Source organism: Oncorhynchus masou, chromosome 6 (genome assembly GCF_036934945.1).
Source record: "Oncorhynchus masou masou isolate Uvic2021 chromosome 6, UVic_Omas_1.1, whole genome shotgun sequence".
Taxonomy (NCBI): Eukaryota; Metazoa; Chordata; class Actinopteri; order Salmoniformes; family Salmonidae; genus Oncorhynchus; species Oncorhynchus masou.
The window spans coordinates 23,934,204-23,951,991 of record NC_088217.1 but is presented as its reverse complement, the minus strand read 5'-3'; the positions used below and the strand labels follow the sequence as shown (position 1 = coordinate 23,951,991).

At 40.2% G+C, this 17,788-nt stretch overlaps 1 protein-coding gene across 3 annotated transcripts in view; it reads right to left on the bottom strand.

Moving 5' to 3' along the window:
• The window catches only part of LOC135541688 (calcium-dependent secretion activator 1-like), a 199,832-nt gene that overhangs the window by 19,826 nt on the left and 162,218 nt on the right, over nt 1–17,788 (bottom strand). For 2 of the 3 annotated variants that reach the window (XR_010455985.1, XM_064968004.1), the window contains exons 12-17: nt 12,492–12,628; nt 11,524–11,711; nt 10,296–10,397; nt 10,105–10,168; nt 9,705–9,828; nt 498–533 (exon numbers count right to left, since the gene is read on the bottom strand). Coding sequence is in view for 2 of the 3 variants with exons in the window: in XM_064968004.1 (XP_064824076.1) it covers nt 498–533; nt 9,705–9,828; nt 10,105–10,168; nt 10,296–10,397; nt 11,524–11,711; nt 12,492–12,628 (651 nt within the window). In the remaining variant the exon portion in view is untranslated. The remainder of the gene's footprint in view (nt 1–497; nt 534–9,704; nt 9,829–10,104; nt 10,169–10,295; nt 10,398–11,523; nt 11,712–12,491; nt 12,629–17,788) is intronic. The other variant, XM_064968005.1, reaches the window with a different exon arrangement.

Below are 17,788 nucleotides of genomic sequence, written 5' to 3'. Positions count from 1 at the left end.
TATCTGTCTAAATGTTGAAATGATACTTTCAGTGTATTTATTTATTCTCATATTGTTTTAGTCACACGTCATTTACTCTATGCCAGGGATCAGCAACTAGATTCAGTCGCGGGCCAATTTTCTTCTGGAGTGGATGGTCGGGGGGACAGAACATCATTTCAAATCATTTGTAGACTGCAACATGACCGCGAGAAGCACAAACTAAACAATAGAAAATAATTTAATGAATGCATCTACAGGATATATTATCCCAGTATGTTGTTATAAAGTAATACAATCATGCCACAAATATTTGTGTGCTAAATGTTGCCATGCCAAGACATGAGGATGGATTTGAAAGGGGTTTATGTGTGTTTACATGATGTTTGTATTGCATGTGTTTAAGTGTGTGTGTGTGTGTGTGTGTGTGTGTGTGCGTGCACGTGCGTGTGTGTATGTGTTTGTGTGTGTGTTTAGGGTAGGTGTGTATTGGGGCTAAAAGTCAAACAGGGCTTCACCTGGATCATTTGGATCCGGCTTTTTATCTTTCTCAACTGGAAAGAGAGAGAGAGAAGAAGACAAGAAAGAGAAAAGAGATATTTAGGTTTATAACACCATGGTTATTAGTTTATCTTCCAGAAGAGAGAAATAAGATGTCATACTTTACGCTACTTTACGCTACAGGAGTTGAATGTGTTAGGTAGCTAAAGTGGTTGAATGTGTTAGGTAACTACAGTAGTTGAATGTGTTAGGTAGCTACAGTAGTTGAATGTGTTAGGTAGCTAAAGTAGTTGAATGTGTAAGGTAACTACAGTAGTTGAATGTGTTAGGTAGCTACCGTAGTTGAATGTGTTAGGTAGCTACAGTAGTTGAATGTGTGAGGTAGCTACAGGAGTTGAATGTGTAAGGTAGCTACAGGAGTTGAATGTGTAAGGTAGCTACAGGAGTTGAATGTGTAAGGTAGCTACAGGAGTTGAATGTGTAAGGTAGCTACAGGAGTTGAATGTGTAAGGTAGCTACAGTAGTTGAATGTGTGAGGTAGCTACAGTAGTTGAATGTGTGAGGTAGCTACAGGAGTTGAATGTGTAAGGTAGCTACAGGAGTTGAATGTGTAAGGTAGCTACAGTAGTTGAATGTGTTAGGTAACTACAGTATTTGAATGTGTTAGGTAACTACAGTATTTGAATGTGTAAGGTAACTACAGTAGTTGAATGTGTAAGGTAACTACAGTAGTTGAATGTGTAAGGTAACTACAGTAGTTGAATGTGTTAGGTAACTACAGTAGTTGAATGTGTAAGGTAGCTACAGTAGTTGAATGTGTAAGGTAACTACAGTAGTTGAATGTGTTAGGTAGTTACAGTAGTTGAATGTGTTAGGTAGCTACAGTAGTTGAATGGGTAAGGTAGCTACAGTAGTTGAATGTGTTAGGTAGCTACAGGAGTTGAATGTGTTAGTTAGCTACATGAGTTGAACGTGTAAGGTAGCTACAGTAGTTGAATGTGTTAGGTAACTACAGTAGTTGAATGTGTTAGGTAGCTACAGTAGTTGAATGTGTTAGGTAGCTACAGTAGTTGAATGTGTAAGGTAACTACAGTAGATGAATGTGTTAGGTAGCTACAGTAGTTGAATGTGTTAGGTAGCTACAGTAGTTGAATGTGTGAGGTAGCTACAGGAGTTGAATGTGTAAGGTAGCTACAGGAGTTGAATGTGTAAGGTAGCTACAGGAGTTGAATGTGTTAGGTAGCTACAGGAGTTGAATGTGTAAGGTAGCTACAGGAGTTGAATGTGTTAGGTATCTACAGGAGTTGAATGTGTAAGGTAGCTACAGGAGTTGAATGTGTTAGGTATCTACAGGAGTTGAATGTGTAAGGTAGCTACAGGAGTTGAATGTGTTAGGTAGCTACAGTAGTTGAATGTGTTAGGTAGCTACAGTAGTTGAATGTGTTAGGTAGTTACAGTAATTGAATGTGTTAGGTAGTTACAGTAGTTGAATGTGTAAGGTAGCTACAGGAGTTGAATGTGTTAGGTAGCTACAGGAGTTGAATGTGTTAGGTAGCTACAGGAGTTGAATGTGTTACGTAGCTACAGGAGTTGAATGTGTTAGGTAGCTACAGGAGTTGAATGTGTTAGGTAGCTACAGGAGTTGAATGTGTTAGGTAGCTACAGTAGTTTACATTTACATTTACATTTAAGTCATTTAGCAGACGCTCTTATCCAGAGCGACGTAGTTGAATGTGTTAGGTAGCTACAGTAATTGAACGTGTTAGGTAAATACAGGAGTTGAATGTGTTAGGTAGCTACAGTAGTTGAATGTGTAAGGTAGCTACAGGAGTTGAATGTGTTAGGCATCTACAGGAGTTGAATGTGTAAGGTAGCTACAGGAGTTGAATGTGTTAGGTAGCTACAGTAGTTGAATGTGTAAGGTAGCTACAGTAGTTGAATGTGTAAGGTAGCTACAGGAGTTGAATGTGTTAGGTAGCTACAGTAGTTGAATGTGTTAGGTAGCTACAGTAGTTGAATGTGTAAGGTAGCTACAGGAGTTGAATGTGTTAGGTAGCTACAGTAGTTTAATGTGTAAGGTAGCTACAGGAGTTGAATGTGTAAGGTAGCTACAGGAGTTGAATGTGTTAGGTAGCTACAGTAGTTGAATGTGTAAGGTAGCTACAGGAGTTGAATGTGTTAGGTATCTACAGGAGTTGAATGTGTAAGGTAGCTACAGGAGTTGAATGTGTTAGGTAACTACAGGAGTTGAATGTGTTAGGTAGCTACGGGAGTTGAATGTGTAAGGTAGCTACGGGAGTTGAATGTGTTAGGTAGCTACAGGAGTTGAATGTGTTAGGTAGCTACAGTAGTTTAATGTGTAAGGTAGCTACAGTAGTTGAATGTGTAAGGTAGCTACAGGAGTTGAATGTGTTAGGTAGCTACAGTAGTTGAATGTGTAAGGTAGCTACAGGAGTTGAATGTGTTAGGTAACTACAGGAGTTGAATGTGTTAGGTAGCTACAGTAGTTGAATGTGTAAGGTAGCTACAGTAGTTGAATGTGTAAGGTAGCTACAGGAGTTGAATGTGTTAGGTAGCTACAGTAGTTGAATGTGTTAGGTAGCTACAGTAGTTGAATGTGTAAGGTAGCTACAGTAGTTGAATGTGTAAGGTAACTACAGTAGTTGAATGTGTATGTTAACTACAGTAGTTGAATGTCTAAGGTAGCTACAGTAGTTGAATGTGTAAGGTAACTACAGTAGTTGAATGTGTAAGGTAACTACAGTAGTTGAATGTGTTAGGTAAGTACAGTAGTTGAGTGTGTTAGGTAGCTACAGTAGTTGAATGTGTTTAGTAACTACAGTAGTTGAATGTGTTAGGTAACTACAGTAGTTGAGTGTGTTAGTTAGCTACAGTAGTTGAATGTGTAAGGTAACTACAGTAGTTGAATGTGTTTAGTAACTACAGTAGTTGAATGTGTTAGGTAACTACAGTAGTTGAGTGTGTTAGTTAGCTACAGTAGTTGAATGTGTTAGGTAGCTACAGTAGTTGAATGTGTATGGTAGCTACAGGAGTTGAATGTGTTAGGTAGCTACAGTAGTTGAATGTGTAAGGTAGCTACAGTAGTTGAATGTGTAAGGTAGCTACAGGAGTTGAATGTGTTAGGTAGCTACAGGAGTTGAATGTGTAAGGTAGCTACAGGAGTTGAATGTTTAAGGTAGCTACAGGAGTTGAATGTGTTAGGTAGCTACAGGAGTTGAATGTGTAAGGTAGCTACAGGAGTTGAATGTGTTAGGTATCTACAGGAGTTGAATGTGTAAGGTAGCTACAGGAGTTGAATGTGTTAGGTATCTACAGGATTTGAATGTGTAAGGTAGCTACAGGAGTTGAATGTGTAAGGTAGCTACAGTAGTTGAATGTGTTAGGTAGCTACAGTAGTTGAATGTGTTAGGTAACTACAGGAGTTGAATGTGTTAGGTAGCTACGGGAGTTGAATGTGTAAGGTAGCTACGGGAGTTGAATGTGTTAGGTAGCTACAGGAGTTGAATGTGTTAGGTAGCTACAGGAGTTGAATGTGTAAGGTAGCTACAGTAGTTTAATGTGTAAGGTAGCTACAGGAGTTGAATGTGTAAGGTAGCTACAGGAGTTGAATGTGTTAGGTAGCTACAGTAGTTGAATGTGTAAGGTAGCTACAGGAGTTGAATGTGTTAGGTAACTACAGGAGTTGAATGTGTTAGGTAGCTACAGTAGTTGAATGTGTTAGGTAACTACAGTAGTTGAATGTGTTAGGTATCTACAGTAGTTGAATGTGTTAGGTAACTACAGGAGTTGAATGTGTTAGGTAGCTACAGGAGTTGAATGTGTTAGGTAACTACAGGAGTTGAATGTGTTAGGTAGCTACAGTAGTTGAATGTGTAAGGTAGCTACAGGAGTTGAATGTGTAAGGTAGCTACAGGAGTTGAATAGTTGAATGTGTAAGGTAGCTACAGGAGTTGAAGTTGAATACAGTGTGAAGGTAGCTACAGGAGTTGAATGTGTAAGGTAACTACAGGAGTTGAATGTGTAAGGTAGCTACAGTAGTTGAATGTGTTAGGTAGCTACAGGAGTTGAATGTGTAAGGTAGCTACAGGAGTTGAATGTGTAAGGTAGCTACAGTAGTTGAATGTGTAAGGTAGCTACAGGAGTTGAATGTGTAAGGTAGCTACAGGAGTTGAATGTGTAAGGTAGCTACAGGAGTTGAATGTGTAAGGTAGCTACAGTAGTTGAATGTGTAAGGTAGCTACAGGAGTTGAATGTGTAAGGTAGCTACAGGAGTTGAATGTGTAAGGTAGCTACAGTACTTGAATGTGTAAGGTAACTACAGTAGTTGAATGTGTTTAGTAACTACAGTAGTTGAATGTGTTAGGTAACTACAGTAGTTGAGTGTGTTAGTTAGCTACAGTAGTTGAATGTGTTAGGTAGCTACAGTAGTTGAATGTGTATGGTAGCTACAGGAGTTGAATGTGTTAGGTAGCTACAGTAGTTGAATGTGTAAGGTAGCTACAGTAGTTGAATGTGTAAGGTAGCTACAGGAGTTGAATGTGTTAGGTAGCTACAGGAGTTGAATGTGTAAGGTAGCTACAGGAGTTGAATGTTTAAGGTAGCTACAGGAGTTGAATGTGTTAGGTAGCTACAGGAGTTGAATGTGTAAGGTAGCTACAGGAGTTGAATGTGTTAGGTATCTACAGGAGTTGAATGTGTAAGGTAGCTACAGGAGTTGAATGTGTTAGGTATCTACAGGATTTGAATGTGTAAGGTAGCTACAGGAGTTGAATGTGTAAGGTAGCTACAGTAGTTGAATGTGTTAGGTAGCTACAGTAGTTGAATGTGTTAGGTAACTACAGGAGTTGAATGTGTTAGGTAGCTACGGGAGTTGAATGTGTAAGGTAGCTACGGGAGTTGAATGTGTTAGGTAGCTACAGGAGTTGAATGTGTTAGGTAGCTACAGGAGTTGAATGTGTAAGGTAGCTACAGTAGTTTAATGTGTAAGGTAGCTACAGGAGTTGAATGTGTAAGGTAGCTACAGGAGTTGAATGTGTTAGGTAGCTACAGGAGTTGAATGTGTAAGGTAGCTACAGTAGTTGAATGTGTAAGGTAGCTACAGGAGTTGAATGTGTAAGGTAGCTACTGGAGTTGAATGTGTAAGGTAACTACAGTAGTTGAATGTGTAAGGTAGCTACAGGAGTTGAATGTGTAAGGTAGCTACAGGAGTTGAATGTGTAAGGTAGCTACAGTAGTTGAATGTGTAAGGTAGCTACAGGAGTTGAATGTGTAAGGTAGCTACAGTAGTTGAATGTGTAAGGTAGCTACAGTAGTTTAATGTGTAAGGTAGCTACAGTAGTTGAATGTGTAAGGTAGCTACAGGAGTTGAATGTGTAAGGTAGCTACAGTAGTTGAATGTGTAAGGTAGCTACAGGAGTTGAATGTGTAAGGTAGCTACAGGAGTTGAATGTGTAAGGTAGCTACAGTAGTTGAATGTGTAAGGTAACTACAGTAGTTGAATGTGTAAGGTAGCTACAGTAGTTGAATGTGTAAGGTAGCTACAGGAGTTGAATGTGTAAGGTAGCTACAGGAGTTGAATGTGTAAGGTAGCTACAGGAGTTGAATGTGTAAGGTAGCTACAGTAGTTGAATGTGTAAGGTAGCTACAGTAGTTGAATGTGTAAGGTAGCTACAGTAGTTTAATGTGTAAGGTAGCTACAGGAGTTGAATGTGTAAGGTAGCTACAGTAGTTGAATGTGTAAGGTAGCTACAGGAGTTGAATGTGTAAGGTAGCTACAGTAGTTGAATGTGTAAGGTAGCTACAGGAGTTGAATGTGTAAGGTAGCTACAGTAGTTGAATGTGTAAGCTATCTACAGGAGTTGAATGTGTAAGGTAGCTACAGGAGTTGAATGTGTAAGGTAGCTACAGTAGTTGAATGTGTAAGGTAGCTACAGTAGTTGAATGTGTAAGGTAGCTACAGTAGTTGAATGTGTAAGGTAGCTACAGTAGTTGAATGTGTAAGGTAGCTACAGTAGTTGAATGTGTAAGGTAGCTACAGTAGTTGAATGTGTAAGGTAGCTACAGTAGTTGAATGTGTAAGGTAGCTACAGGAGTTGAATGTGTTAGGTATCTACAGTAGTTGAATGTGTAAGGTAGCTACAGGAGTTGACAAAACTCCACAGACATACAGATTGTCACAGACACTCTGAAACGCTGAGACATTAGCCTGAGGAGAAGTCAACATTAAAGAAGCAACAACAACAGGATGCAGTTAACATTAACAGACAGACAGCTTTAGACCGTCATGAACTTAGACATAAGACAAACAACAGCTGCTTGAACCAAAGACAGGACACATTGACCCGTGGTGAGTTGAGCTGAGTTAAAACACATATTATAGGAACTCTGTCTGCATACACACAATCCTTTCTGTCCTCCTGGTATTGCAGATCTGCCTGCAACTGTTGCTCTGTTCTACGGCCTCCATCTCTGTCTCTGGCAGTGACATAGCATCATACCTGTCTGTCCCAGCGCACAGCTCAGCGTTGCGAGCGTACCAAACACTGACACATGATCAGACGACTGAGGAAGGTAACACAGAAGCAATGTAAAAAATGCATTCAAGTCACATGAGTGGGCATGGGCATATGTCCAACCAAAAGAAAGAAGCTTACAGACCAGACCGACAGATCATTCATGTGGGTCACAGATATATGGGTAACTGTAGGCCCCTAGTAGTACTGGCTTCTCAGACAGACCTCCACAGACCAGACTGACTCTCTCTCTCCCCCCACTCGCTCTCACAGACATGAGCGATAGACCAAAAAAAAGCACAAAGGAGGAAGGAGGAGTGGACATCTCTGAGGGGAGTGAGGAAGGGAAGGAGGGGTTGATGTGGTCAAAGAAGGTTGAAAGAGGGAGGGAGGAGAGACAGGGAAGTATGAGGCAGGTACTCACGGATGGTTAAATCCATCACTTGTGACGCCAAGCAGAAGACAGGGTGCTCATACATTTCCCTCTTTCTCCCTACAAAAGAGGAGGATTGGGACATGCAAGAGGCTGGGGTCAGAGGATAGGGTGAGAGGTTAAATGTCAGAGGAGATGGGAAGGTAGAGAACTGTCCTGGGTCATGTTCATTAGGGCACACCATAGAAAAACCTTTTGTAACAGAAAACAAAACAAAACGTTTCTTATTGGACATGTCCAGGTAGATCTTCGCTGTTTCAGTTTGTTTTCTTCCATTTGGTGGCCTAATGAACACAACAATGGTGAGTATTGACTTGGGTTTGGACTATGGATGACTGGGTCCAATAATGATTGTTTTAGGACTATTTTCTTGATATTGGACCAATAGCATCATAAGGACAGGGGGACAAAGTCTACCTGGTATATTTTCAAGATAGTAAGGGATAAACACCCTAGTACCTTTGGCACCCTAGGAATGTTTTTCTATGTAATGACTACACATGTTGGATCAACCTGTTGACATGCATGTCAATGCAAGCTGTGCATATGACTTCATAGGGAAACCAAAATGGTGTTATGCAAGCAAGAACAGAGTACTGTATTTGGCATTTGCAAAAGGGCTGTTTTTAAAGGTAAAGTGTGATATGTAGTGGCTAGTCCATGCCTATAAAGACAAACCTTTCCATAATGTCCTGTAGCACATGCAGGTGACAGATGCTGGGTTGTCTTTGTCCAATCCCAACATTCTTTTTCACTGGCTTCAAAACCAAGTATCACAGAAATGTGAGGTGATAAATGTGGTGAAGCCAATAAGAGGAGAGGGAGGAAGAGGACAGCAGAAGACTAGGGAGAGGAGGGCAGTGGTCCGCCGGAGGAATAAGACAAAAGGGAAGGAAAGGGATAAGGAGAAAGAGGGCAGAAAGAAGAGGGAGAGAAGGACAAGGGTCCCTAGGAAAGGAGAAGAAAGAGGCAGGGCCAAGTAAGATTTATTTGTATAAATCTTAGATTGTAGGCCCTGGAGTCTAGGGAGGGAGGTTCTCTTCAGGGGAGAAATTATTCTAGCTTCTGATTATCTTTACTGTATAATGTAGATCTATAATATATACTGCGCACTATACTGTTAAATCACCATATGCCATAGGCCAGGATACAGCTAGAGTCAAGGTACAGTGAGATGGGGGCCAGGCCAGTATATCAACAGGGCATGAATCCAAAACTTTGGATTTGAATGCATTTTTACTCACAAGACCTATACAGAAAGCCAACTTCACCTACAGTTACAGAACAGTACAGTAAAGTACAGTACAGTTCAGTAGAGTAGAGTAGAGTACAGTAGAGTACATCACAGTACAGTACATTACAGTACATTACAGTACAGTACAGTAGAGTACAGTAGAGTACAGTTCAATACAGTTCAATACAGTTGTTTACAATACAGTACAGTAGAGTACAGTTCAGTAGTGTACAGTAGAGTACAGTTCAGTAGAGTTCAGTACAGTACATTACAGTACAGTACAGTAGAGTACAGTTCAGTACAGTTCAGTAGTGTACAGTAGAGTACAGAACAGTACAGTACATTACAGTACAGTACAGTAGAGTACAGTAGAGTACAGTTCAGTAGTGTACAGTAGAGTACAGTACAGTAGAGTACAGTAGAGTACAGTTCAGTAGTGTACAGTAGAGTACAGAACACCACAGCTAAAACAGCCTGCCTGAAACAAATGGGAGAGAAATGGCATGTGTGTGTGAGTGACAAACAAGTGACAACCAATCTGTCAAATGAAAAAATACTGTATAGACTGCTCCTCTTGAATTCATCATGTGAGAAAAAATGTAATCCACATCTCTGGTAAAAAAATAAATAAATATATATATATATATATATATATATATATATATATATATATATATATATATATATATATATATATATATATATATATCAGTATGTTTCTTCAGTACTTGTTTTCTTGTCCAGGTTAATATTGAAATGATTCCCACTGTAGGATGCTAAAATATGAATGAAAGTGTAAAATACACTTCTGAAAGAGAGCCGAATGGTTGACACGCCTGTTCAACATAGACACCTCCAGAATGACTCAAAAGTCACTAAATAATTAAAGAGGTCAGTTACAATCATCAAAAGAAAAACAATCAGTTACATGTTTCAAAACAACAACAACCTATAATTTACCAACAGAGGTAAATGCTATTGCATTCTGAAGGTGTGTCTATATATGTAAATGATGGATAGTTACCTTCCATTTGAGCGTATTCTGTGATTTTAGCGTAGTTGAGCTGAGCAGCCTGCTCCAAACATTTACGGATGACTCCCTTCACTTCCTCTTGTGGGACGGGAGTCACAATGTCCTTCATCAGCACCTGAAAGTGAGAAAAAGGGCAGGACAAGTCTTCCTTAGAGTCTCGCCACTGAATTACAGTTGGCCTTACAATAGTTTTCATTTTCTATTTCCTTTTTCAAGCGTATATATGAGATTATATGAGCAATGAGATGTGAATCGTTCATGACCTGCAAAGTTTCTGTAAAATGAGAATCATTCATGACCTGCAAAGTTTCTGTAAAATGAGAATCATTCATGACCTGCAAAGTTTCTGTAAAATGTGAAGAAAAGATTGTAGTCATCTAAATGTACAAACCCTTTCCAGCAAAGACAGAGTTGCCTTCAGCGCTCCCTCTGGACGGCCGAACGGGAAACAATATCTACAGGAAGATAAGAGAGTAGAATCACAATGAAATTAAACTCACTAGGGAAAAATGAACAATGATGACCAGAACAATAGATGAGGCCGGACAGTGGATGGATGGATGACCAGTAGGAAGCAGTCACCTGAAGTTAGTGATCTGGTGTTCCAGGATCACCCGCAACCGCTCTTTGATTTCTTCAAAGCGCTCCTTCTCATCCACCTTCACTGTTCCCAGTCCATCAGGCCTGAGGATGACATCATACAATACAAACAAAACAGAAACACAACGCAAACACAACATCAGCCCAGCCAATCATGCAGTTGCAGAGCCACCAGTTAGAGCCCCTACAAAAAAAGGAACTATACAGCAGTTTACACCAAAACAGTGTCATAATTCAGCATGTTTACTAACCTTCAATGTTTGTTATTATACAGTACAGTATCTTACCTGATGGGCTCTTGGATGATTTGGATTCTCTTTTCTTTCTAAACCTCATTTTTTTCTTCCCCGTTTAGAGCCCACAGCCCCTGGTCCTAGGTTCTGGTGGACGCCAGGGCCAAAGGGTCCCTCACAACCCATCAGTGGCCCCCAGTAACCTCTGCCCTCTCTGACTTTATAGGGATGCATGGGAGGATGAGCAACATCTACATAATGAGACTGAACAGGGCAGCAAAAGACGAGGACGGAAAGTAAGAGAAAGAGAAGAGGAATAGTGGAAGACAAAGTATATGTATCTGATTAGAAATAAAAAGAGATGACAAAACAATAACATACAGTACAAAATTATAACATGACAACATACAGGACAAAATGATAACATGATAACATACAGTACAAAACGATAACATACAGGACAAAATTATAACGTGACAACATACAGGACAAAATGATAACATGATAATATACAGTACAAAACAATAACATACAGGACAAAATTATAACATGACAACATACAGGACAAAATGATAACATGATAATATACAGGATAAAATGACCAAAATAGTAATAAATCATATGCAAAACATTAATGACAATAACAACGGGAAATCCCAAAACTATAAGAAAAGATGCTCGGATGCTTTAGAGGACTCCACCCTTGTCTTCTCTCACTATGGCCAGCTCTTCTTTCCTTCCTTCCTTCTCTTTTTTTGTCATTTGAAGACATTTGAGTGCATATTTGATGTTTGAAGTTTAGCCATCTCTCTTGCCATGGACTATGGTGGTGATTTAGAATGACGTGAGTAGGTTGCCCTGCCTGAGACATGTAAGCCCAGTGCTGCACTTTGACCTTGAGCATTTCCTCTTGGTCCAATGTGAAGACTTTGGATTAACGAGCAGGAGATCCAGGTTGAATGCGGTGTAGACATTACCTGTTTCCGTGGACATGGGATGCGCAGAAAGCAAAGCTGTAGTGCAGCAGGGTGGGGTCGATCATGGCTCCTCTATCTGCCCTCTCCAGCAGGTCGCCTAGGTAACCCAGGTGTCTATGACACCCACGCACGCCATTCCTGGAGCAGTACTCATCCAGGACAAACACCTGGCCCGGGCTGAACCATCCCTTAAACACCACGTAAGAGAGCTTTTAGCAGGATAACACCATGATCTCAATCACAAACAAACACTTGTCCCAAACTGAACCATGACCTTGGCGCTAGCATCCCTCTGTGAGAGAGTTTCTGATAGCGATGGAATTTAGGCATACGAGTGTTTTAACGATGCATCTTTCCTACAATGGTCGAGGATGTAACATGTGTTTCCCAAAACACCACGCATAGAGATCGCTTACTAAATACGTCATTGAGGCATAGTATCGACGCTTACAGGATCAAGAGAAAGCTCTCAGATCAGCTTTCTCCAATCATATCTTACTTTAACATTAGAATTATTCCACAATAATGACTACAGATCAGCTCCTAGAGAGATATTATCACCCATGGCTGCACATATTGAGGCAGCTTATTCTAATTCAAATCTATAATAATGAACTAAATCAAGATTTGGCACATCATTGGGCACCTGTTGTTACACATCATTATTTAATATATTGAGGCAAAAATTATCGACAGCAGTCTACAATTAGCAAAATAGAAGTCAATTGAATGCATCTAACGAAATGACGCACGTAGCAGTTCTACAAGTGCTCTGAGGTAGTCGGTAAATAACGAGCGCTTTCTAGTGCAACATAAGTAACAATGGTTTTGGGAAACAGTTTGGAGATTTGGTCCTATGAAGGTTCTTACGATGAACTTAGCCTTAAGATGCTTTGGGGAATCCATGTTGTTAATGTGTGCATTTATCCTTATTCCACGGTACTGTGGGTTTGGAGAATGCCACTCACCAGGCAGCAGAAGGTGTCATTGAGCCTGTGGTCCAACGTGAGCCTCTGGACGATCTCGAACAGGGAGGCGTGGTCAAAGCTGCAGGGGTTAGCCGAGATAAACTCATCCATGCCGTGTTTCTGAGCTCTGTCTGCGTCTGTGTGTCCAACCAGCCAACCAGCACAGGGGAAAGGACAGGATTCAGAGGAAGAGGGCATCAGTGAAGCACAGAAAAATAGTATAGCATGTCTCTCTACCTCAACACAATACAACACACTGGGCCAGTCTGACTAGAGCTCTTGCTAGGGACAATTCTAAACACTTACAGCTTTACATGATCAACTTACAGCTTTTTGCTGTATGTGTTGTTAGCATTTCAATAGCTACCATTTTAGGCATCTTAGATCCAAAACATGTATTGAGGAAGTTGTGGGTTAAATTGAATAGGATGAAAATCTCATTTGTAATGTGTATTCAATAGATTCTGCCATTCGAGAATGACTGGTGAATGTCACTCAGTTCCTGACCAATGATGGGTCGTGTGCTGAAAAACAAAAACAGAAATCAGAGAACAGAGTGATTTCTTAAATTATTGAGATTAACAAATAGCTCTGGTTTAAGGATGAAGGCTAGTCGATTAAAAACTGTAAGAGAGAGTGTTTTCTATTCTACAGGGAAGAAAGGTTTCATAAAGGTTGGGTAGCGGACACGCTAGCGTCTAAGGAACTGCTTATCTTCTTACAAATGCATTCTGGGAGCTGGTTGAGTAACGAGTGCCCATGTTTTGACGGTATTTGATTAGTGTTGTATGATTGTTAAATGTACTTTAAACTGGAGTGTATAAGTTGAGGACAGAGAACCATAAGAAAGTGCAGGAGAGACTAGCATGTATGACCTTCTGAAATAACAATATGTATTCTGTCTGACATGACAATGACTAGAATAATACAGTCATTGATGAGAAGCCTAAAAGCAGAATATCACCAGTACCTGATCAGAAATGAGACAGACCTACATATTGCTCCCATTTCCCAGAGATACATCATATAAATAGTCGGATCTCGATCAGTGATGAGATGAGGTGTGCATGAAGAGGGGTACTCAATATAGAGACAAGAGTGGGGTTGATGTTCATGTTCATGTTCTCCTCAGGGTGGGTGAGTGACAGATGCCATGTCCAATTGTGTGACACTGAAAGGAGTGAGGATGACGTGAGGGGGGCGGGGCGTGTGGATAAGGGAGTGGGCTTGGCTGGGAGGAGGGTTACTATAGCATCACTAACTGTCAACTCAAGTGACATCTGTCAGTCCCATGTTCATAGAAAAGGAGAGATACAAGGAGGATGGGCTACGGCTGAGGATAGGATAGCTTTAGGTTCAATGGCTTCTATAGTGTAAAATTAGGAGATGTTTTGTTTCTTCATCTTTTAAATGAGTGAACTAGACCAAAATAATATGTATCCCTGGTTTCTCTAGGAACGGAATAAAAAGTCCCTACCACAAGTTAAAAGGGAGAGAGGGGTAAGCACAGGGTAAGAGACAGATGAAAGCCGGGGTGAGAGAGGGGTGAGAGTGAGGTGAGGGACATGGAAGAAGTTATAGATGTGATAGGAAAAAAAATGTTGTAGGGGGAGATAGAGTTCAAAAGTGAAGGGTGTGAGAGTGGGATGAAAGGAGTAAGAGGAAACAGAGGGTGAAAAGAGAGAGAGGGAGAGAGAAAGAAAGAAAGGGACTGAGAGAACGACTGAGACAAAGGGAGAAAAATGAGGGACAATCAGACTACCAGGAAAGTGGGGGAGGAAGTGATAGTAGAAGGGGTGGGAGAGTTACAGGGGCAGGGAAGAGTGAGGGTGTGAGAAAGTTTGCGATAAGGGCAGAGTGAAGGTGCGATGTGTGATAGAAAATGCTTGAAGGTGGGCGGGAGGAAGGGGGTGGGGAATATATTTTCTGTTTGTTTTAAATCAGAAAATGGAGTTTGATTTTGGAATAATAGACTGAATGGACTATAGGGGGACATTATCATGTTTTGTGAGTTCTTATCGGTGATGACGTCATCATCTAAAGACAAGATGATTGATTCAAAAGACTGGATTGTTTTTCCATACTGAACATAAGCAAATACTGTAATTAATAAATACTCACTGACAAAATAGAACAGTTTGACTTTTCATTGTGTTTTCAAAATGTTAAATCATGCATCTGCAGATCTATTTTCAACATTTCGATTCCATTTTTGGGGGCATTCCTTTTTCTCTTGGCATTTGCAACTTGACAATACTTGAGTATGTTGCAGTGTATTCATGATCTTTATAGAGCACAACGAACAGGCATACCAACTACCGGAGTATCTCTAACAGAGTAGCAATACAATTTGATGCAGGTACATAGGTATATAGCATCAAGCCGACAGATGCAAAAACTAGATCATTCTTTTGGAGATGGCAGAGGGGAAAAAAATATTAAAATCCTGTAATTCCGTCAACGGAATAATACATAACAAAGGTGTTCCCCAATTCAGGCAATCAAAGGGCAATCAAAAGAAACCAAAATGATATTTGTTCCCTGCTAAAAGTGCTACTATGGGGGAATAGCTGCTGTCTACAGGCCCATCTACTAAGGGGGGTCATCCAGAGTATTGTTTGGGAAGGGGTGGCAATGGCTACTCCTTGTGATTGGCATTCAGAATACTCCACGTGCATATTTGCCAACTCTCGTGAATAGAGCACTAAAGAAAATGACTAAAAACAATTGAGCCCTCGATAGTAAAGCATGACCCATGTTAGTATAGAGGAATCAGGTTACCCTGCTAAAAGGGTCCAAACTAATCTCAACCAAAATGCCCAACGTCATAGCTTTCCAACTGCTCTACTCTTTGAAAAATGGATTTAACCTTATGGAAATGTTCAATCATTTGTTCATGTTGTGAAAAGCTTTTTCTAAAACAAAACAAGCTTGATTACAAGCCCTGAAGTTCTGTTAGAAAAAATGGGACTGTCCACTACTGCTCTCTGAAACGCAAATATATTTCAAAAATGTATTGAATTTACAACTGTTGATGGAGTCACAACTAGCAGCCATTTTGTGGAATTTTATTTTCTGATTGCATCATGCCACATTGGGCGATCTTTATGCTTTACTCTGAGGGGTCCTTGAACACCAATAAGATTAAGGAGAGAAGGCAATTATGCAAAAAAATCATAATAATAACCATCATATAAAGTAGAATCATTACTGAGCCAAATTATAAGCCTAAGAATGAAATACATGCATCCTAAACTGTCAAGAATGTAAGCTAATAGGTACTTAAAACTTCAAATTGAGAAGAAATCATACTTAAAAAGACATTATCTACTAATGTCTAAAGACATGAAGCGAGGAGACTTAAGAGGGGGAGGAGGTGGATAGGGAAAGAGGAGAGAAAGCACGCTGCATTTGTCAGATAATCGTCGGGGATTATCTGAGCTGTGCCGGCTACAGGGAAGCACTTACCCTTAAGTCCAGCTAGAAGACAGCGGGGTAAGAAGGGACAAACCAGAATAACATAAAGACTAGCAACAAGGCTGGAGGAGAGCAAACACGAGATACCCTGACCTAGCAGCTGCAATACTAAAGAGGGGTAACAAGCAAAGCATGAGGAAGAAAAACACAACTCAAAAAAACAACAACCTGTACCAACATGGGAGAGAGAGAGAGAGAGAGAGAGCGAGAGAAAGAAAGAAAGATAAAGAGAGAGAGAAAGTGAGAGAACAGAAAGAGAGTGAGAGAAAGAAAGAGAGAATAGAGAGAGAGAGAGACAGAAAGAAAGAAAGCAAGAAAGAAAGAAAGAAAGAAAGAAAGAAAGAAAGAAAGAAAGAAAGAAAGAGAAAGGGAAAGAGAGAAAAAGAGAAAGAGAAGGATGTAGAGTGAAAAGTATACAGAGAAAGAGTGAACGAAAGAAAGATTGATTGAGATATATAATTAAATGAAAGAGAGAGAGAGAGAGAGAGAAGATCAAGAGAAGATTGAGAAGAGAAGAGATAGAGAGTAGTAGTTAAGGGTTCTCATCACTCTGCTGCAGTTGAATTAGTCTGGATTCTGATTTAGTTCTATCTTATTCACTGTACCACCTCTAACATATATTATACATTACCATCACAATATGATAGATTCACTTTGCTTTCTCCAGCTTATACTAACTACACTCTTGGAAAAAAGGGTTCCAAAATGGTTATTCGGCTGTCCCCAAAGAAGAGCCATTTTTGGTTTCTCGTAGAACCCTTTTTGGTTCCAGGTAGAACTATTTTGGGTTCCAAGTAGAACCCTCTGCGGAAACGGTTCTAAATGGAACTCAAAAGGGTTCATCCTGGAACCAAAAAGGGTTATTCAAAGAGTTATCCTATTGGGACAGCTAAAGAATTCATTTAAGTTCTAGATAGCACCTTTTTTCTAAGAGTGTAGAGGAGAACTAGCCCATAAACTTACCGGCTCCAGCAGTCCAACACCACCTACTAGTTCTAAGATGATGATGTGTAAATGATGCCAGTATCCTCTTATGAATCTATGAGGAGTAATAACATAATATGGCTATAACTCAATAGCAGTAGACCTGACGTATCCATCTCATGTTATCACTTTATCCGAATAGTTTATTCTTATATGGTACTGAATATCGGAGTCCACTGAAAGCAAGGTGATGTCGTCTGGTAATGACTTGCAGTTAGTAGCCTGTACGTTCTCCTTTAGAAAGACTACTTTCCTATCATTCCAAACCAATGCTCCAGAACTGTCATTGCATTCGAGAATCAGACAAATAATTCACAGCAAAGTTCAGATGAGAGAGAGACAGAGAGAGAGAGAGAGAGAGAGAGAGAGTGTGAGAGAGAGAGTGTGAGAGAGAGAGAGAGAGAGAGAGAGTGAGAGAGAGAGAGAGAGAGTGAGAGAGAGAGAGAGAGAGTGAGAGAGAGAGAGAGAGTGTGAGAGAGAGAGAGAGGTGAGTAATGTGTTGTGTATGTTATGGCCTCTGTGCCATTCAAGACCACCAGGGTGGGGTGAAACATGTACGCATGGTGTGGCACAGTGTTTCAGAGAGGAGGGCGGTAGAGGAAGGAGGTCTGTGCCACTGTGAGGGGGCATTGAATGGCATCAGTATGGCTGGTCTTATATAGAGGAGGTAACCATCTAACCACAATAACAATCACACACTGGACAAAGAAACCAATGGAGACCACAGAAAATGTATATTTATAGATTATATTTATGAAAACTGTTGAAAACTAGAGCTACTTATTTCAATGTGCTGTAGATGAAGAGTAATTCATTAAAAACAGATTTTCTTTAAA